Raw genomic sequence first — 23,213 nt, forward strand, 5'->3', positions numbered from 1 at the left:
AACCGTCCGTAATTTCTCCTTGTTCTCCGCAATCCGCACTCCTGTCGGGCTGTTTTATTAAGACGGAACTCCGTTTCGCAATTTTACAATATTTCCGGCGGTTTGCACCTCATTTTCGAGCGTAAGAGAAAAAAATTACGGCCAGTTGCTCTGCAAGACGGGAATTTATTACATTTTTTTACAACGCGTGTACATTTTTTTCTATTTTCATTACGTAGATGTATTTTTAATAAACGCGAATACGCAGAACGAGAACGTATATATTTGTGTAAAACTGTTCACACACGCTATATTATTATTAATCGATTTATTTCTTATATTTTAATAATTTCTCTCTGCTATATCCTATTTTCTCTCTGCGCGAAAATCATCAGTCTCCGAGTATTTTAACATGTCTATGAATCCGTGTTGGAGTCCGAAGTTTATGCGATGTCAGAGCGTCGTGTTACGCAAAAGAAAAATCGCTCCAAAGTGCTCGTTCAGCGAGAATTCTGTTTTCTTTTTTTGCTCTCTGTATTCTTTCTCCGCGCTTTTCATAGCGGATTTTCCAATAATATTCAGACATTATTTCCACGACTGTTTTTTTTTCTTTTTTTTTTACAATATTGATAACAGACTTTTTTATAAATATTATCTCGAAATATCTCGAAATAATTTTAGTTACACGGAGCAGCAAAAAAAAGAAAATTATTAGTGTAAATTAGCGCTTCAAGATTCGAGCAGCGAAATAGACATTTTTATAAATTCATATATTGAAATATATATTAAATGTGCGATAATATTTTAATAAACATGTTTATATTTTGTCCACTCCGTATATACCCACGCGATACATGGTATCAACATAATGTATCATTTTTGTATCTGCTATGCGTTAAACGTAAATTATTTAGATATCAATTAATGATAAATTTCCTCGTTATACATGTCTGTCCTATATATCCCTATCCACGCGTAAATAATAAATACGCACGTTGACGACGATTCAATGACGATTCTCGTCATCTGCAGTTTCAAAGGCGTGTATCTAAAGCGCTTTAAATATTATATTCTAATTGCGTAATTACGTTTTCCAGGAGACGACAACGCTATAGCGAGACAATTTATCGAAATAACGTTATTAAAATTTACACGATTAATATAGAAATGGGCTGAATATTCTGGGCAAATGTGCATAGATGACGGCGCGACACACGCATAATCGTCGGAAATTGCTCACGCAGCGTCGCTTTGCAAATATATGGTTGCTTGTTGCAGACTATAGTTATGTATCCCAGGCCAAATATCATCACGTGCACCGTGCGCGTATGGCTACGAGAAATTGGCTTTTCTCTCACATACGGGGCACTCATGCTCAAAACGTGGCGGTAAGTGTACTTCACTTCTCGATGGTATTGCATTTTGGTCGTTTTGTGACCATTTTCCTTGTTCGTCCCGCCGAGATAAGAGTTGTTCTTCATTCGTCAAATTTTTATTGCCAATGACGATTATATAAGTGATCTTGACGCTCTCCTGTCTTTTTTATTGAGTTTGAATATTTTCTTCTACGTTTTATTATGCTGTAATCGCAACGTCTTATTTTAATTATACCTTTTGAGATATATATTTCGATTACTTCGTGACTTCTTTAACTTTCTTAACTGAATTGTTAAAGTGCGAAGTCTTACAAAAATTAATGAGAATTGATATATTGATGGTTTTCTACAACTTTCATAATATTCTCTCACATAATTTTCGAGAACCCGTTGGAATTCGTGATGCAAAAGTTATAACCGGCTTGATTGTTATCGATTTGAAAAAAATAACGATGCCAGCATTTGCGTTAGATACCACGTTCATAGAATATCAATAGATCTATTTAGATTTGCAAAATGCTATACGGGTAACTCCCGCTGTTTAGATTTTTAAATCCGTAAATCCCCTCATCGCGAGCTACGAAGGCTCGGTCAGTCAATCGATAAAGAAAAACAAAACAAAACGAAACGAAAATTGCTGCAAACGGAAAAAAATGGATCCGACGAGAAATCCGTGATGTGTTGTACTCGCAGGATATCCGTGATCTTCCGAGTGAAATCGGCGAAGGCCGTGAAAATAACGGACGCGAGCCTGCTGAAGCGGCTCGGCATCATCGTCCTGACGTTCAGCGTGTTCCTTAGCATAAGAACACTGGTCGCACCGCCCGTCGTGATCGTCGCGCGGACCGCCGACGATCTCAAAGCGTATCTCTGCCGAACTGACTGGTGGGACCACAGCTTCACTACTCGTGAGTACCACTGTGTTCTGCGTGAGAAAAAAAAGAGATATCGACTCGCTTAATCCTTCGTTGTACGCTCGGTACGTTGCCTTCGATACCGCGGACTTCTGTAATCGCAAGCTGCATCGTAAGCTCCAGTGAAATATAAGCGCGCGCGGCGGCGGGGCTATACGGTACATGCACGCGTTCATATATATATACCATATATATATATATATATATATATATATGTATATATATGTATATGGTACAGAAAGTAGGCGGCATTGGATTAACTTTGCTTTTATGGAATGATCGATCCCTCGCGCACACGTAAGAATGCGATCAAAAGTTAGAGAGTTTCTGATGAATTAAACTCCGCGCTTGCTTTTCACCCCAAGCACCTTCAAGCGCGCATGAAGCTTATTTACTGAAATATTTAATATAGAAAGTTGCGAGGCGAGTTACGCGCGGAAGGATGGCGCTCAAAACAAATAAGTACTTACCGGGGAATCCCGGTCCCGAATTTTCGCTGAGGAATCTTGTTTAACCGGGGATGGGACAAAAATGCGCGAAGCACCTCCGGGACGTACCGCGTAAATGAGGCGTGAAAGTGGGCATCTGTCTCTCGGCGTATCCCTCCAGCTTCGCCATATCCATAAGTTTCTGTATTATACGTGGCAGGTAGCATTAGTTCGTATTACCCATTTCCACTGTCAGTTACGTGTGTCTGCCTCTGTCTACATCGTAAAATATTTACCGAGTCTCTATCGTGACGCTTCTCACTGCCGTCGAAAAATTACCCTTGGCGGTACATCAAATTTAATTTATATTAAATTAGAGGCATTTAGCGATCGTATCGTTGTATGCACGCTCGCGCATAGTTAATACGGCGTTATGAAGGATTAGAGCGTATTAGTGATACAATATACGTGTTGTGTAATATATAATGTGGAAGTTCGTACACATGTGTGAGCCATATTATTGATTTAGTAATACTGCAGATGGCCGAACGCAATTTTAAATCAAGATGGATAATGTAGCTGGTAGCACGTATACCGGCTACATCGAGGAGGTACCTCGCGTTGTAGTTAATTCGCATTCATCTGCCGTCAGAGAGCAACGCAAGAAGCATTACTTTTTTCATAACGATCTCCAAAGAAACGGCTAATTCGTAAAATCTTACACAAACACGCCGCAACTCGATCGGCGATTACTCATATACAGTTTGAAGAAGGCTCTTAATTCCTTAAATTCCTCCTTGAATTTTACATTTCAAGAGTTTAACTGCAAAGCTATCTGATTGCGTTACATCTGACAGTTCCCAAGGACTTCTCCAATCGGAAAACTTGTAATCACACAGATCGTTGAACTATCCATCGATCCCTCGATTTACAGAGTCGTAACTAGGACGCAAATTGGCACGAGTTCGTTTCGACTTTTGCACACGTATATGTGAACCGAGAACGGAACTAGGAAATATTCCAGCCACACGGTACGCAAGTGACGCTAGCTACGACTCTGCGGGCTTTTCAGCAAAACATTAAACTTGCTATTGAGACTAATGTGACTTGGGAATTTCACGTGATTTCAGTCGAGGTGATGTTTCTCGTGTGGGGCATCCGGTTGTGCATCGTAGTAAGAAAGACTCCGTCGGAGTTTAACGAGAGTCGATTCATTTCAATGGCGATTTACAACGAATTTCTACTATCAGTCTTCCTCAACGTTTCAATGTAAGTTCGCGTTATAAGACCTCCTTTTTCCCTCTATTCATTATTCGGAGTGACCGATTACAGCTCGGTCGGGAATCACTCGCGAGACCTCGCCACCGCTCGTAATTATTCGTAACACGAGATCGTTCGTTCGAATCGTTTCTCCGAACGCGTTGAAAGAGCTCTATCGAACGATATATATTGGAAATTGGAACGATTCTCTAATTGTAAGTCATGAGTTTACCGCTCGATGATGCGATAAGCGGCAATATAGGGTCTTTATATATTTAAATTTAATTAAATTCCTCTCGGAATTTTTTATATTTCAAGAATTTAACCGTGGAACGCATAATGTAAGTCAATTTAGAGCGACCCTTATTTTAAATGTAAATACTCTGTGTCGACGGTTTTTCAACATGTCCCAGCTGAACTGCAATTTAATGACAGACTTCCTTGACGAATTTATAATCAAATTTTTTCTAACGACACTAATTTTATGATTTACTTCAGTTTTCAATACAGAAGATTACATGCCGTGACGATAAATTCTAAAACCGCAACGTAAAATTTTTATTATTCCCGAGCGTTTTTCTCTCCCCTTTGTTAAATCTTCCTTTCAATTCGCATCAAACGCATCTGCCATTAAAACTTAATGCAATCAAGAATGTAGGACATCCTAATTTAAGGATGTAATTTGAATTTTTGAGATGGAGGAAACAAATAAAAATAACGGAAGATCTGGGACAATCCACACAGTATAGCGGCGTTCGCCGTTCTTACGTCACGATAGCGCTTCGTGTGGCTAACAGCTCTGAATAATTTCTTTCCCGTTGCTGCAGGTTGTTCCTGCAATCGCCGGCCAATCCGGATTTATTGTACATCATATTTTTCTGCCATACCCAGCTTACCGTCACATTGCTGCTCGGTCTGATATTCGGCAGTAAAGTAAGAAATATTATTTATTACAAACATTATTCACTATATGACAATCATCATGTTTTACGGCCTGACGCACGCATTTTGTTAAATCGATGTATCGATTGACCAAAATTTTTTTAATTTTGAATTCTACGTAGTGAATTATTCAAATATTACAGTTACACATTTATCGCAGCAGTTTTAAACGCATCGAATTTTTATAGTAGTATAGCGAATTTAGTTCTCCTATTTTTCGGGAAATTTGCAGAAGCTTATTCAATCTTTGGAATATTAAATATTGGCAATAAAAAGTAATTTTCATTAAAAAATTAATGAAAACATGTTTTCGAAATATTTTCGAGCAAACTTCATTCGAAATAAACAAGATTGGGATGATACGCGTGATCAAATGTAATTAATCTGTAAATAGATCAATCTTTCCTTGTTTGAGATTTACTGGAAAAAGTAAAGTAGAAGTTGCGGTATCGTATCAAGCTAAAATTCAATCGGCACGAATGAGATTAAATCGCGCAATTTCCGATTCGTTTTCTACTTGCCCCTCTCTCTCTCTTCTTGCAAGATTACTGCAAAGTCCTCCTACTAGCTTGAATAGAAACCCGATGCTGTGTAAGTTTGGTTGTTACATACGTCGCATTTAACAAAGGCTTATGTGGTGTTCCGCGACGGAGGGAAAGAGGAGGCTATCGGCAAACTTTGCGGCGCGACCGGCAAGTTCCTGGGGAAAAGCAGTCGTCCGCAGGGTACTAGTAACCAGACCAACTCGATATCGCTTCAGCAGGGTAATTTCGCCGAAGAAAGCGACTCTGTCACGGTAAGCGCTCTGGTAAACCGGAGCCGTCGGACGACGGACTCTCATCCGGTCCCAGTGGAGCATACCGGAAGCTATACACTTCCTCTTACCTAAACATAATCCGATCTAGATCTAGAATATCTAGATTCACAGTGAATCTCGATTGTATTGCCCTAATGTTATCCTAATTTTTGAGTTATAAAGTTTCCAAAGTTCTCTCGAAGTTTTAGAATCCTTATCCTCTAAGCTGTAAACTCTTTAAAACATAAAGCTTAAAACTTTAAAATTTTGGCACCCTAGAATCTCAGAATATTCTAGTTTTTTAGAATCTTAGAATTTTAATATATTATATTATAAAATCTTAAAAGTTTAGAAATGGATTGGAACTTTAAAATCGTCAGACGTCTTAAGTCTTAAGACCTTTGTAATTTTAAATTTTAAATTCTTTAGTATTTCAGATATAAGATAGGGGTAGCAAGAGAAACTTCTTTTCAGGAGGAATTCCGCCGTTTGCTCAACCAATTAGAGATCCTGAAGGAAAAGAACATATTATTAGGAAATCAGGAGCTCTCCAGCAAGCTGGCAGCCATGCTGGACGCTTCCAATCGAGTCGAGGCTCAAGTATCCATTATTCAAGCCATTTCGACTAGCATCGTTCAGTTGAATGATCTCAATAAATCGACGAAGGAAACTAATCTCGGAGAAGCTTGTCAGGAACAGACCCGGGCAGGTAAGAAAGTAACTTTGAAAAAAACTGTGTGCTAAATTTTTCGCGGGAAAGGTCAGCGGGCTCGTGAAATACATATATTGTAACAGTTTTTCAAGATTAGCGCAGTCGGAAATAAAATCTCGTCAATAAAAGTTCTGTATGAACTGAAGAAAAACATTTTATTTATATGTACACATTCGGAGCTCGGAGCCAGTAGTCGGAAATAAAATCAGAGGAAATTTTCCGGTTTAAAAATGGCACGGATTTAGGAATGATCGTAGCTCTGGGAACGGTGGAATAAAATTATAATAGAAAAAAGTGGAAATTCTGACAAAAGCAGTATATATGGCTCGCATATTTCATTTATATTTAAAGTTGGGAATTAGGGGGCAAGAACTAGGAAATTGTTCCTGACGCATCGGAAGGCCGGAAAAAGGAAGTGAACGGCAAAACAAACTGTCCCGAAAACTAGCCCGGTTATATTAAATTTACTGTGGAAACCGGAAGTCTAAACAACAGCTATGCTTTATTTATTTACGTTCTCCCTTTGTGCCCGTTCAAAATAATCCATTAATTTTTCACTACGTGCCGCGGAGCCCTGAGGGGCACATAATTCTACCTTTGTTTAGGAAACGGTTCTCAGAGCGAAAATCAATGTCGCGCATGTATTGAGAAAAACGGGCTCGGAGGAAAGGATACGCGGGATACGTCGAAGAATAATGAGACATCGGAGCCGAGGAAAATCGGAAAAGACATCGCCGTGTCAACCTCCTCGAAGCACGCTGTTGAGGACGTCGGCAGGGAAGTGTGTCATGGCAAGGATGGCAAAGAAGCTGATTTAAAGGACAAATCCAGAAGCAAATCCGGTCACGCTAGAACACACGCCATAGTTATCAACCTCGATGACAAGAGCAGGTTTTCCGAAGAAGTTACCGTATAACGTTATTTTTAAGTGAAAAATAAACACACTTAAAATAAACACAGTTTTCCGACATTTCTAATTAATTAACAATGTTCTAATTAATTGGCGATTTTGTCGTGAGTAAAATATTATTTATCGTTGAAAATTTGTTGAAAATTATAATTATCAATTAACATATTTTCGAAAAAGTTGACATTTCCTAACAACAATCAATTAATACGAAATTCCATAAAATAAAATTAATGACAAAATTTTTGCCCGTCATTAATAATAATAATTGATTTTATGAAAAAAAATGAAAAAAAATTCTAGTTTGTTTGAATTCATAAATTTATACCATGAATAATTTAAACCGACACTTGAAAGAAGTTTTTCAGAATTAATAAGATCGATTAATCTCTCGATTGTCGAGCGTAATAATAATTCCAATGACAAGTTGGAAATTTTAAATGTCGAAGAATGTCTGAAAGATCGTTAGAATGATTTGCTGAAACGATGATTGATCTGAATGAAAGTTAATTAAGCGACCGTTTAGTCATCGTGAATAATAATCGTTCGCATGTTAATGACAGACTCGCGGCACATATCGATTTTTCATATTTTGGTGTATATCAAATATCCGTGGAGTAACAAAAAAAATTAAAACGTTAGATTAATCTCGTCGTTTGGCATTTTCGATCGAGACCGATCGTATTTTAGTGCGTCATTAATGGACCGTTCATTAACCCTTAGGGAGTAATCCGCCCTTTCCAGCAGCAAATCGATTACTCGGGCTTTCCAAGATCAAAATGTGCTTCGTCAGCGTGTTCGCGGATCACAAGATAGCCTGCACCTGTAATTATGTATTAATGTAAAAGCAAGTTAAAGGGATAAGACTCATTAACCCTTTCCAGCTCCCCGACGCGGCGCACAATATTATTAAAACCATACGATCGTTTTAATTAATATTTCTTAAGAACGTGTTAAATATATAAAAATAAATGTAATATAATATATTGTGTTACGTAATTATAATATAATTACGTAGGGTAAAATAATACGGATGTGCATTAAATCATATCGCATGATGTTACATTATACTGTATAATATTTGTCAACGATATTCTATTGTATTATAATATAATCCGAGATTATAATTAAAAAATATATAAATGTAAGTATAAATTTATCTAGGAAAACAAATCTTCGATGTAAAAATAATTCGGGCTTGAAAGGGTTAAGGAAAATTATTTTTTATGCCATCTTTTTTTGCTAATGATCTTATGTGATGCGTGCAGATGTCGGTAATGATTCGCTCAATAAAATTACAAAAATACTAATTGGTACATATTTAAAACTATCAATTTGAAAACGCTTGAATTTTATTTGATTCGTGCATTTTAATATTCCTGAAGCTCAAGTCAATTTATTTTAGATGAATCGTTTACTTCTTGAATTTTTAAGCATTCACTTCTTAGAATTCTTTAATCTCGAATCCGTTTTTTATCCGTTTTTTTTTTATCCTTATTAAATAATAATATTTCTTATTTATCCATTTTCTACATATCAAAGTTCTTTATTAAATTTGTATAAGTATCCACTTTCATTATTGTTTGATAACAGTTTACATAAACAATGATACAGATATATAATTCATCTGCGTGTACATTGCTCGCTGACGTAAATATTACTTTAATAATTACCATCGTTAGCCGTGTAACTTATCGTACATACGTATAGTTTAAGTCAACGCGTTATATTGTAAATAATAATGAAATGCATTATTAATCGATTAATTAATAAAGACAAGATGAATAAAGTTTAAGTCAAAAGAATAATTTTGTAAAATAACAATCTTATGCTTTGAATGTAACCAATCAATCGCTAAAGTAAGGATATTTTACAATTATTAAGACCGCGTAATTATTAACGTCAAATTTAAGCTTATTTTTGTAGAAAATAATATTATATAATTAAGACGAATATTTATTCCTATGGAAAAATTAATTCTCTCTCTCTCTCTCTCTCTCTCTCTCTCTCTCTCTCTCTCTCTTCATAACGATATTTGTGGAAAAATAGTTTTTTAATCCGCTCAAAGCTGCTCCGAAATCCAGCTTATTAAGCTAACAGCTCGTTATGAGCCTCCCGGATATCTCAGGATCAAGACTCGGGTTAATCCTCCTCAACTCATTTTCTTTTTTACGAAAAGACGATCACGATTAAATCTATTCTCGGCTCGTTAAATTTAAAACGTCGGTTACAAAAAGAGTCGGGTTAGTAAAAGATTTTCCATCTCAATCAGACAATTTCGCGCGAAAGACGCAGATTAAGGGATCCAAGACGGATTTCAATCTACCGTTCGCTTAATGAAACTTGCAAACGGAAGTTTCCTCGAGTAGCCCGGATTGATGTGAGAAGCAACGTCTGTCTTCGCACTTTATACGCATGCTAATACGGCACGTATTCGAGAGACACTTGACAATCAGATGCTCAACCGCTACCTTCCCCTTTATCATTCCGTTCCATATTCCCGTCAATTGGATACCTCCCCAATAAAGGATTCCCTCAACGACTTGATCACTTGCCAACGCGGAAGAAGAAAGGGGCAAGCGACGGGAAGAAACGGCTTCGAGAAGACACGGGGGATGAAGAAAGGGAGTATTCATTCCGTACTTCCGGCGGAGTTACGTTGGCTGGTTCCTGCCCACCCCACGCCGTTCGGACGGTGTTTTACGAACTGCGTCCGTACAACGGATGTGCCAATCCCGTTCCAATTGCCCTTCCGATAAAAAGAGAAGGCATAATAGATACGTGCCCTGCACGATACGTCGAAATCACGACTGCGACTACGGGGACGAAAGTCCGTCGTAGTTCCGTATATTGATTTTCATGTATAAGAATACGCGGATATATCACCGTTGAATTATCGAGTGCCCGGCGCATAAAAAGGGCCTCTCGAAGCTCTCGCTTCCGCGAGCCCTCTCTCGAGACGATTCGACCGGTTAGAATAATTAGTTATTCGTTAGCCCTTTACGGAACGGAATAAGCGTCGCCGAATGTACCTGTATCATCTATAACGGTACAGGAAGATGAATTAGAGTGTTCTGTTCGAAAATGTCGGTCAGATAGGCTTATAGCTCACGGCGGAGCAAAGTTTCGATGGGTTCAAGTTGAGTCTCGAGTTCTAAACTTAGTCCATCGATTTTGGTTCACGTTAATACGTGAAAATGTAATATAAAATATGTTGTTTATTGCTCACATCATTCTTAACATCTTATTTTTTGTATTTATTTATAAGCCGCGGTTATAGATTATCATTGCAAAATCTGTTCGAAATAGAATTTGCAGATTGTCTACAAACTTTGCTTCTTTCTCTTTTCAAACATTTATTATTTCAGTTTTTATCTTTGACGATAGATTACAACTGATTTCATCATTTTATTTCAATTATATAACTGCAATCTCGAATTTATAATGTTATTATTAGATATTAATTTTGTTATTGGATATTCAATGTTAAATTGAGAATATATATAAATGATATGACATATTAATTATATCATATAATAACGTATATAAATAAATAAATATTAATTGTCATTTTCAAAATTATTAAAATATTTTCGAGATAAATTTACATTGTTATAAAGATGAAGCTAATATCTCTGCGAATTTGAATTGCCAATCTTCAAATTCTCTCAGTGGTTGGTTTCCAATATTTATATCTTTGGATCGCATTGAAAAAATATTCAAATTCTTCGAGTAACAAAAGGTAGAAAAAACTGATGATGACGGAGTTTATAATTGAAAAGAATTTAATAGAGCTCTGAAATGAAATATGAAAAGAATTCCAATATATATATATATATATATATATATATATATATATATATATATATAATATATTTCAATCCTAAATATAAAAGTTCAACATTTTTTAATTTTTGATTCAGATAAATATATTATATTAAAAAAAAAGAAAAAGAGACAAATTGAGAAAATTATAAAACTGGTTTTTAATTTCTCGAAGATTACAGGTTTCGCGAACCTTGTAGTTTCGCTCATCGCGTGTCATTATATTTAGTTCTCTCTAATTCGCTCACATAAGATTAAAAGGGAAAAAGAAGGGAAATTTATATATAAGATAGATTAATAATTTCATGGATCAAGGATTTTGAATAAATTCGCGAGATGTAAATTCTCATCAATTCTTGTGGATGCACAAATAAATATATGAATGAGAAAGGAGGATAATTGCAAAGCAACCGTTTCGCGTCTCAAGGATGAATTCGTCATTTTGCAAATTGACGTGGCCCGATCCATTCCCCGAAATACCTCTCTATCTCGAGCGGGATGTCAACAATAACTATGCGTATATATTACTTCGGAGTTTGCGGACGGCCGCACACGTTCCCGCGTCGTCCTATCGGCACGTGTTCCGGTTAGTTCCGGCGCGATTTGATTATCATTCCTCCCCCGAAAGCGGTGACGACGATAAGCTTCGTCGCAAACGTACACGCGCGCGCGAGCAGGAATTTCCACGGATTTTCCTCCGAGCGGAGTTCGAAGAAGGGGGGAGAGGGAAGGCGAGGAGGACATAGTGGTTACATTACATTACGAGCGGATTGCCGAGCGATGCTCGTCGCTCGAGTCGATGAGGGATATGGGGGCTTTCCATATCCTGGCTTTGGCCGTATAGTCGGATATTGATACGCAAGCGAGCGATCGTCGTCGACGACGCGCGAATGTAGCACGGTAGCGCGCGGTAATTCTGGGACGGATCGACGGGATTCGTGAAACCGCGCGCGATATCGCAATGCGGCTTTGAAGTCGACAAGCGGACGGAACGGAGTGCGCTCAGCCCTTCCGCCGCGATACCGCGTCTGAATAGAGAAACGCAAACACGCAAATTCTGACGAATCCTTCTCCAAGGGCGCGGTGAATTCCGAAACGGGGCAAGAGCTTTTAGACTCCCCGAACGCCCACGGATTCTACGCGAAGAACGGAAGATGCAACAAAAGTTATAATACGTACTGCGAGTTTCCAACTCGAGAAAGTTTTGAAATTAGGAACTTGCCAGTAAAAATATAAAATTAAGAGAAATTAATTTTTTTGATAGCTAGTTTTTATTTAGGACAAAAATCTATAGACAATTTAAACCGTCAACACAAATTTATAGATAGTTAAATTTAAATACGTTTTATTATGTATAAGAAAACGTGATAAAACTATATATGTTAGAAAAGTTGATTAAAAAATTAGATTTTTTTTTTATTTTGCAACGCTAATCAAAGACGTCCACGTAGGCAATCTATCAAGTCAGGATATTGGATCAGTTATATCCAATAACGTTCGTAGAATTCTAGCAGGAGTTGAATAAAATTTTTCAACGAAGTATGAGATAACATATCAGATTGATGACGTAAACTAAACAGATCTGTTGAGTGTAATGTAATTACAGCAGAAATCGAATTAAAAACCCGCTGTTTCGTAATCGTTCAAATGATGTATATCTCTTCCAATTATAGCTTCCGGCGCATTATATAATTCGAAACAAATTATATTAATCCTTCATAATATTAATCAATTATATTAATCCAGTAACTGAAACTCGCGTATCGTAATATTAAAGGCTAATAATACCTAATCGTAAACAGTCATTATAATAACGATCACAAATAATATTGCTGCTAGAATGTTGTTTGTCGGGAACGTTTCGTGTTTCGAGTTTTAATCGAACTCTGTTTTAATCAGAAATTTATTGAGAGCTTAATTTACGAAATTTGTAATGTTAAAAATTAAAAAGTTATTATTGAAACGCGACGGGTATATAATTTGCGTCAAAGGAAATTTGGTTTCAGATGCACCTCAGCAAATTTATTGACACAGTTTGTATCCTATCAAGTTTTAAAATATTCTATATTGAACGCCGCACGGATCTGTCAATGTGTTTCCTGTAGTGTGAAACCAATATTGCCGAACTCGTCCTGCTTGTCGTTGCGGTATAACTGTATCATCTGTTAATAATCTATCCCCGTTATGATCAAAATTTCTAGGTATTAATTGCCATCCCCAGATAATAATTGATAGGACGTCACGATCAGTCCGCGTATTAATTGTGTTACGTAGCGGTCGACATGTCGATGTCGGTGTGCGCCGCGGCGTGTCGACAAGAGATTCAATTTTTTCACTCGAAATTCGAAGCGAGAGAAATTCAGTTATAAAGATAGAGTGAATTTTAGAATGTCACAATATTCGCGGAGAAAAAAAAAAGGAAGTTGAAAGTTATAGAGCCCATGAGAGGCGACAATTGGATTTTTTGGATTCAAGGAAGACCTTAGAACCCAACGACTTGAAGAATATTAACAAGGTCGTGCGTGAAAAAATCTGCGTGGAAATATACCCTTTAAAAATTTTCTATGCTAGCATTCTTATCTCGAGCCGCACATTCTTGAATCCTCAGACTCGATTTACGCTCTTTTTCAAAATCCGTCGTCTGAAAAATTTTCTTATCTTTATTGTCCTGGATTCTCTTAAAAATTCAGCGCATCTTTCAACGACGCGTCATCGCGATGACTAATCATGTAAATGCAACAGTGAGAAACAAATAAGTCTCCCGACAAAGGTTGCCACTTTGACGTGAGAATCGCGAAAGACAGATAGCGGGATAATCCGTCCGTTTATCTTTCTTATAGATACTATATATAATGGAGAGCTACTTATTTTTCCCTTTCGCGATCAGATCGAGAATTTACAGCCGCGAATCTGTAAAGCTGATAGTCGGCCCGATTTCGTTTCGTATTCTAAAAGGCACTCCGTAAAGCGATATTTCGACAGGCGCTATTGATCGTCTAAAAGCGGCTTGAATTATTCACAAATCGGAGAGCACCTAAAAATCTAATATTTCAAAAATTGGGATAGAAAAATGTTCTCATAAAAATGTAAAGATCTGGAAATAAAAATAGGTACCTGAAAAATCATAAAATGTTAAAAACATGATAAAATCTAAGGGTTTTTTGTCGCTGTAAATAAATGACGAAGAGAAAATTAATATTTCCTATACAATTCACATTCAGTGGTTTATAACTCAGGAAACGGTTTTTAAAACAGCTTTATTTAAATAATACAAAGATAAACGTGGAAGGTAATTTGCATATATGTTCCTGCATGAAGACAATTAGATATGTGTATCAGTAACATATCGTATATTAAAGGGTTGTCCAGCTCTATCACATCGAGTAAAAGAAATCATTGTAAAGGGTCATAAATAAAGTAGCGGCATTTACTTTTATCGTTGCTATCATCAACTTTTCCAAATAACTTCAATGTATTTTTACAATCCATATATTATACTTTAATTAATACAATATAGGCCATAGAGTAATTAATCATTGACCCTCAAACAAGCATTGACTCCGTTTCATTCATGATATATTGTTTCACAGTTTGGAACATCTCGACCTATTTTTAACAAATGCAATTCACAATATATTACGATTCTTTTATATCTGAATCAAAAACTTTCTTCTCTCTTCTCTATACATAGTTAGTTTTTATAATATTTACACATCAACAGTTAAATATAACTTGGTGTAAACTCAGAACGAGCATAAAGAAGTGGGAATTGATTATAGTGTCCTTTGAGGAATTTATGGAATTTACTTCGCCTCAGCGAAACTTTAAAGGGAGAGCTAATTATCACGTGAAGTAGCGTAGAGTGCTGCAATTCTTTGGCGCATCTCTCTTTCATTCGCCGACTTTACGTCTCTATTTATACATCTCTTCTAAAAAGAAATGCGCAAAGACATGCAAATGAAGTGGGACTCTGAAGACTTTAAAGATTAAATCAATATCTTTTTATATGTATGTTTTGAACACACGTTACTTAATTTGTAAAAATATCCAACACAAATTCATATTGCGCCTGGAAGCCACGACTCTCTTTTTGCTACTTGTCATTTCTATGTCACTAAATCATATACAAATCATACACACAAAAAGATCGCATCTTGACCAAACTTTTAAACACAAATCGTGGAATAAAATATAAGGCAAAGTTGAACTTGAGTTCATTGAAAAATACATATCTACTATTCAATTCCCATTTTTTCATGCACGGATGACATATTTTCCTGATTAGTTGACCATTTTCATCGTGGGTCAACGTTCACGTGAGAATAAAGTCTCTCTTTATATCTGAATTTCGTAATTATTTCCAACAATCACATATATATCGTATATACATATATCAATGTTTGTGTTAATATATATATATCAACTATTTGCAAAAACAAATAATTCGTCATGAACCTTTAATATAATATCGAAACAATTATGACAAAATTAATAATAGGTGTCTACTATTCAACCCAGATATGCCTGATATTCTATATATAGATACCTATTCATCCCGTTTATATAATTAAGTGACACCGCAGCTTTGTTTTAGACACCCCGTTCCTCTCTCCCTTTCGCCCTCCATCGCTCTTCGTTTTATGCTGCATTTGACAATTGTAATGTACCTTTGGACATAAATTTATTACTTATATGCTTGGAATCATAAGGAAAGGCTCGCACTACTACAAGGCACACATCTGGGTCAAAATATATATGTATTGCATTATGATAATACTTGTTTCCCCGCTTGTAATGATCTATAATCTCTAGAAGTGAAACTCAATAACTGTATCTGCATAAAGAGGTATTACAATATCATATATATGACACGACATATATATTTATAAAATATATAGAATAAATTATAGATTTTATTACAAAAAATAAGTCAATATGCACCAATATGCACAAAACACTTAACGAAACAACCGTGTACCTTTAGTTCATATTGTTCCCTCTCTGATTTTTATATTTATCATCATGGAGATCAATAGAGTAATGGACTGACTAAAATTTATAAGCATCGCAATGCAGTAACAATATACATGTATCATTGTTGAGAAAATAGTGCGTGTGATCTTAAATAATTCTAGGAAAAGGCAACGTGTACACATTATACATGGATTTTAATAAGACCTTACTAGATGGAAGAAAATGGCTTATTTGCTTAATATGTTCAGCCCATTACTATTTTCATATAACATTTTTTATCATACTTTTATCATCATTAAACAGAGCTGATTTGGATAGAAGAACCCAAGGACTCTGTTTCATTATGTGCTCTTAAATTAATAGAATTTTCCATATTACTACCATCGGTAACGTCACTACTTAACGCCAGTCTCTCACCGTCGATCAACGCTACGTTTGGATCTATTATGATCGAATTATTCTCTATATTATTTTTCTTTCGGATCGCACATCCGTTAACGTTTCCGTCAATTTCCGCTTGTTGTTCACTATTTAACATCGATAAATTTCCTTTAATGCTCTCTTTCGACGTCGCCTGAGAGCCGAGCTTCTTCTCTTTCTCGGACGACGCGACGTGAGCATTTTTCGTTACCTTTCCCTCTTTCTCTTTGGGTTTCTTTCCGAGCACAGGGAAATTCGTTATCTTCGAAGCAGTCTTTTGATCCTTTGATTGTCTCATGGAACCAATACGATTCGGCTCCGTTGATTCTGGTTCCTCCATGATTGACACCAGGTTACCCTTACCTTCTCCGGTAGTTTCATCTTTTACTACTTGTATTGGTATGTCATCTGAAGACAAAAGAAAATGTTTTCTATGTTATAAGAGAAAAAATTTTTATCGTCAAATTAAAGTTGACAATAATAAAAGCAATATTAAAAGTTAACAAGCATTTTAGAGGCAAAGAAACATATATATTACATAATGATTCATTTAAGTTACACATGTGAGAGATATGTATGCCAAATATAATTTGTTTATGTTTGCTTAGAATAAAGACATTTAAATAGCATATCAATTGCATTGTGCATATGCAATAGAAGGAAAAAAAATTTGTAACAAAGAGAACAAGAGATATTTTGCAAAAGGTGTAAACCAGTATCATTTTCTTTTTATTATTTGTGTTCATAGTATATTGTAAATAAGTGGACTTTGAAACACTTAAGGGACTACATGTAGGATGTGTAGAGAATGTTAAAAATAACATGTATCATTAAAGAGAGAGAATATGCAAAGAATTATAGCATAACAAAAAGGAAAGGGACAGATTGCAAGTAAAAGTAATATTCAAATGAGTATAGTAAGAAACAGATATAAAATAGCAGGAAAGGAACATCGAATACATTTTCTAGTCGAGCAATATACTTGAAATTCTTGGTGCGGGAAGATAAATGTGCCGTGTCGACATGCATGTTTTCCAGTCAAGCACTGGTTTCTGTTTAGATTTCGTTTTATGCGTATGTCTCATTATAGCTGGGAGTGGTATTTCTGAAAGGAATACATCCACGAGTCACATGAATTATTATAAGTTAACAGCTCATTCCTGCGTGTGCGCTAGTGTATACCAAATGAAAATATAATCGCAAGTTTTGATGAAGAATCATAGCGTGATGAGATTTACGCCATCCTACAGTGTTGTAACTGGAGTGATAATACCATGTGTTTGACGATAGTGCGGCAGTGGCACAAAATTGCATTGATTTACTGTTGCCTTCTGTATATACATTTTCCACCGATTCACGAATAATCTCTCCCAGAGCCTGTTCCTCTAACAAGCTATACAGATGCGCGTTAGCGGCTGCCAATCTATCGTCGGGAAAATTGGAGTCGCACATTACGATACTATCTTTTCTAGTTTTCTGGCCGATATCATCCTTATTGTCAATAGTCGTTTTCTTCGACTGTTGATCTTTGCTCTTTTTGGGAGAGGACTTTATCGGCGAGCTTTGGCTGCTGCTGCATATACTTCCACGTCTAGAACCTTCCACTGAGGAGGAAGACTGCGCCTTCCCTACACCCGTATCCTTCTTATCGACCGAATTTGGAAGTGCGTGCTTCCAATGCCATGGACGACGTTTGTGGCTGCCCGCTACTGCCGGTCGCTGTTGCTTCTCGGCTTGACAATTGCTCAATTCGACCGCAAATAACTTCTCATCCAGATCGTCTAATGACATAGGCGCGCAATCCACATTTGTTTGGACTTTTTATATAACTCCCTAACACACTTATTATATATATATTTTAAAATTTTATAACGCGCGAATTCGGAATACAACATATTTTATTATTTATAACAACATATTATGTATGTATTTTATAATTTGCGAGTTATTAAGAAAATCAAACAATACAGATGAGGGGGAAATGAATAGTACATTGCACGTGATTTTCCTGAAAATGTGTGCAGTTACTGTATCAATATTTGCTTGTTTGGGCAACTATTCATTCATGGAACAAAAAAAAACGTTTTCAATTCAACAATATATTCATAAAACTTAAAGGGATGTCACATGCAAGCTTGGACCTAAAAGTACTCGACACATTCATGTCCATGCATATATATCCGCTTGTGTATTATTTATGTTTGTTGTACATATCGGGGTTATGTAAAAGAGGTAGCTAATATTCAAACACACAATTAAAATTTTATTTATACGTGTTAGCTATTTTAATGAAAAACATAGCTGTGACGTTAATATTGTTAGTATTTCAGCACCTTTATTCACCAGAAATATTCGCCAATGTACAAACTTGCGTAAAACACAATAATTAATTTCGTTTAATTTCAAGCATAATCTTAAAGAAATTATATAAAACACGAATTTTTCGTTAGTACCAAATAAAAAAATTGATAAAAATGAACAAATATATTATCTTTGCGTAATAAATTTAGATATAATTTTAAATGTAATATTTTCGTGTATTTTCTTAAAGTAATTACAATTTATTTTTCGTTATTATTGCTGCCGCTAAATTTACTTTTTATTACGTGTCGTCGTAAAAAGATTAATAATTTATAATAGATAAAAACGCAATATATAAACATACCTGGTAATTTCTTAGTACGGAAGGAAGCATTTGTGATCATAGACTTTGAAACGGTTGGTGTAGTAGTAGTTGCTGGGGATAATGCAACACTAATTCCAATTGGTCCATCATTCGGTTGACCTGAATCAACAACAAAAAGGATTATAAAATATTTTTACATTTGCCAACACATTTTAATTCCACACTTAGCTTAATTAATAAATTACGCCTGTTGTGTTCTAATTATAGTGACAATTACCTGGTGCTCCAGAACTGGCAGAATTGCGTATTGCGTTGGTAACTAACATTACATTTGGATATGCTTCGTAACACGCTCTGTTATGAATATCTTCTATAGCTTGATTTCCTACATACCAACATTCGTTATACCTACAAATAAAGATTATTCATATTTATATATGAAGAAAGTATATCTATATAAAAGCAATGCTAGCAAATTAGTCCAAATGCTTCACCGGAATTGATGTGTTAATTAAGATTTGTAATAAGAAAGATGTAGAAAACAGACTAAAATGCTGTTAAAATCGCAAAATGCATTACATACATGGCAAAATATACAGCATGCAAGAATTCCAAGAGAAATTGGCTGGATACTGGTATACGTGGTAAAAGCCTTGGAACAAAGCTAGACTCACTGCCATATGAGGAACGTTGATGATGTCCCGGTTTCATAAATCCTTGAGTAACAAGCCTACAACAGAGATAAAATTACATTGCAATTGAGAATAAAAATAGCAACTTTCACGCAGCTAAGAATTGCAATAAAACTTACTTTGTTGCGACTTTGCACAATTGTTCCAGAGCAAATTTATTTATATATCCAAGTTGTTGATTATAAATGAAAAGTAGGGCTGTCATAACTTTCAATCTGTTTTGCGCATTCAATGTTTCTACTTGTTGCAACGGACCCCAGCTCACAAGTTTCGAGTTACACTCTTCAAAACGACGTACTGCGCTCTCTGTTAGCGAGGCGGGTGCTAGACTCGCAGGCTGTTTAAAATAATATTACATTATATTGAATAATACTGAAATTTAATAATCTGTAGTAATAATGCAAAATAATTTGGCAATTGATTTTTTTCTTAGCACAATTCTCTTTAACATTATTTATAATATAAATATATTTATTTATATATATTTATTATTAATATATTATATATATATATATTATATATATATATATATTATATATTTATTATATTTATATTTATTTATATAAATTGAATATTTTTTTTTCTATATTAAATAATGTATTTATTTAGCCATAAATTATCGAAGTAAGCTCATTGAAACAATTTTTTTCTGGAATGTAAATTTAAACTCATCAGTTTCAATTCTCTTTAAATGATAACACTTGATACATTAGTATCCGATAACACTCGAACAAAACGCTAACGTTTTAAGAAGTGTAATCTAAACGTTAAGTAGAACCTTACTGCATATCTGTTCATATGAAATGTGCCGTCTATGGTTACTTAAGCTTTAGTCCTATCATTAGCAGATCTATATATCAAATATGTATAAATATATGTGCCAACATACCTCATGATATATGGATAGCATAGCAAGAGATGGTAATCTAAATGAGATCGCTTTTTGTTGTCCTGACTTATCGACCACCTCTAGATTATATAATCCAATTAATAGAGTCTCAAGAGAGCGACAACTCTGCAAATTAGATATTATTAATAAATATACCGTTTGCACTTATAGTATTTGCTATAGTAATTGTCAAAAATAATTCTTTATAAAAATTTAAATATAATAAAAAATAAATTTAGATCTATATACAATAATTTTGTAATTCTATCGCAACAAGGTAACGCAGGATATTAGGTTTATATGTCACGTAAAGTACATTACATAATTTTGCTTGAATATCAATTATATACCATAACAGGGTAAAGTATGATTGACAAATGACACAAGTAATATATATATAAGAGTAAGCTGATAAGATATTATTATCTACGATATTACATTCTTATTTTTTCAATGGAATACAATCTTACCTTAATATCACCATGTGCGGCGGAATTTAGATAAATATGTATCAGCGTCGGTAGAAATTGCAGAGTAAACCTTTGTAACTCTAATTCCCGAGACCGATAAAAATTGTACAATTGGTTACATACTTCGTCCATTAACTGCAACAATAATTTAACATTAAAAAAATATGTTCGATTGTGTAAATGTTTTATATGGAGGGGTAAAAGCCACAGTGGTGTAAATCAAATTTTTTAAGATATTGACTCGCGTGCATAGATGCAATTTATATGTATATTGTATAGATTACATTTATGCACACGAGTCAATAGCTTAAAAAATTTGACCTACACCACTATGGCCTTTATCCCTCCATATAACGATAGCAGTCGGTAGCGCGTCCTTGTAACAAATACTCAAAATTGCTGACATATTCTAACATTGAGTCTGTTTTCTATTGCTGAACTAGCTGTACTAATTCAGAGTTTATCTTTTTCACTCTACATTAAAAGAAAAAAAGATAAACTCTGAACTAGTGCAGCCAGTTCAACAATGAAAAACAGACCCATATTTACAAATAATGCCAAATAATGACAGATTTATAATGACTTGTGTATGTATATCTTTTTCTCTGTTGTACCAAGTGTTATTTCTTTCTAGATACACGATACGTGACTCATCCGAAGCTGTCACTGCAGTGACTAGAGTTCCTACGTAAACGTAGAATATTCTCCAAGGCTGTTCACGTTATACCTCGCTGTACTTGGTGCGCTCCTCCAGGAGCACGTAGAGCGCCCGCACGATCTCGTTGTCCTGCGAGAGCGTTCTGGCGAACACGTGCAGCTCCGACGGCGCAACGTCCTTGCAGTCCGCCAGCCACTCGGTTATCAGGCTCTCCGTCATTTTCGGCAGCGGACGTACACTCGCCTTCGTCAACAAATCGGGAGGATCTTACCGACGACGCCTCGGAGTCTCGGCTTCGACTGCGACTCGCTGGCCGTCGACGTCACGGGGATCATCACACAGGCTTGACGTGAGGTAGTCGGGCGACGGCCACGCGCGATGCATCGGAGGAGACGAATACCGCGAGCGTGCTCTGGATCTAATTGCACGCCGCGGGCTGCCGTCCGGTTCGCATCGCCGATCTCGACAATCTCGAGACACTGGAGCGCGAGGAGATTGGAGACAGTCGACGCGACCGCTGAGGTGCGCTGAGGTTATCACCGCAGTCACTGCCGCTTGAGTGCCGCTGGGGCAGCCACAGGCCGCACTGATTCTCACCAATCAATGGCCATTACACGTCGGAAATTATCGCGCAAACGAGCGAGCTTGGACAATCGGCGAACCGTTTGGACCTCGTCCCAATAAGGAGATCCATCGAGGAGGAATAGGAAAGGAAGAGGAACACGCACGATCGGCACGATATCCGTACCGTCTACCGTGTACCGTGTACCGTACAGCTCAGCTGCACTCGCGCGCCAGTCAGCTGCACCTGCACCTCCTCGCGCCGCAACTACCTGCTGTTCGCTACGCTCGGAGCTCGGAGCTCGGACCTCTGTGGATCCGATAGTTTCACATGTTTGACCGCTGGACCGCGAAAAGATTAAAATGTATGATTTAGGAAATGTACATACAATGGGTTACGAGTTACGCAACGTTAAATTAATCGACCCGGATCTTTTCTCGTCCAATATCCGTCACGGCATACGGATACCCTAGAGATGCACGTTCCGCATCTAAAAACGACACGACTGCGCAATTGACCTAAAGATAGTTCTCAGTCCGATCTTACATTAGATTTATTTGAAATTTCCAAAAAATTTTGGAAATTTTAAACGCGAGACAGAAAACGAAGATTCTGTGCAACGAACAGACCTATTTAAGATCGTTTCAAGTCTATATTTCAATCATACTCTCAAATTATATGATTATTTTATCGGAAGACTGAAAATTTTTGGAACTTATTTTATATATTTAATTTAAGTTTGTTTTGAGCTTGAGACGATATGATCTTATGCGATTATTTCAT

The 23,213-nt window shown here is 36.2% G+C and overlaps 2 protein-coding genes across 11 annotated transcripts in view; one reads left to right on the plus strand and one right to left on the minus strand.

The window, feature by feature from the left end:
- LOC143902425 (uncharacterized) overlaps positions 1-7,478 on the plus strand; it is a 77,426-nt gene extending 69,948 nt beyond the window's left edge. For 8 of the 9 annotated variants that reach the window (XM_077415308.1, XM_077415304.1, XM_077415306.1 and 5 more), the window contains exons 8-14: positions 1,258-1,367; positions 2,049-2,263; positions 3,828-3,966; positions 4,785-4,890; positions 5,528-5,695; positions 6,125-6,404; positions 7,013-7,478. In XM_077415308.1, coding sequence (XP_077271434.1) covers positions 1,258-1,367; positions 2,049-2,263; positions 3,828-3,966; positions 4,785-4,890; positions 5,528-5,695; positions 6,125-6,404; positions 7,013-7,323 — 1,329 coding nt within the window. In that variant the 3' untranslated portion in view covers positions 7,324-7,478. The remainder of the gene's footprint in view (positions 1-1,257; positions 1,368-2,048; positions 2,264-3,827; positions 3,967-4,784; positions 4,891-5,527; positions 5,696-6,124; positions 6,405-7,012) is intronic. The other variant, XM_077415312.1, reaches the window with a different exon arrangement.
- Positions 7,479-14,377: 6,899 nt separating this feature from the next.
- Hyccin (PI4KA lipid kinase complex subunit hyccin) lies at positions 14,378-23,129 on the minus strand. Of its 2 annotated transcripts, XM_077415728.1 has the most exons (9): positions 21,938-23,129; positions 21,211-21,345; positions 20,741-20,866; positions 19,971-20,188; positions 19,743-19,889; positions 19,437-19,567; positions 19,199-19,318; positions 17,807-18,314; positions 16,802-16,941 (listed from the first exon to the last, which is right to left on the minus strand). In XM_077415728.1, coding segments are annotated over exons 1-9 (1,536 nt in total). In that variant the 5' UTR covers positions 22,088-23,129; the 3' UTR covers positions 16,802-16,940. The 2 variants fall into 2 exon arrangements, with proteins under 2 accessions (XP_077271853.1, XP_077271854.1); XM_077415727.1 differs by lacking the exon at positions 17,807-18,314 and having other exon boundaries at positions 14,378-16,941; positions 21,938-22,928.
- Positions 23,130-23,213: the final 84 nt, after the last annotated feature.

This window comes from Temnothorax americanus, unplaced genomic scaffold, assembly GCF_048541705.1.
Source record: "Temnothorax americanus isolate GAGA-0224 unplaced genomic scaffold, ASM4854170v1 Scaffold4, whole genome shotgun sequence".
NCBI lineage: Eukaryota > Metazoa > Arthropoda > Insecta > Hymenoptera > Formicidae > Temnothorax > Temnothorax americanus.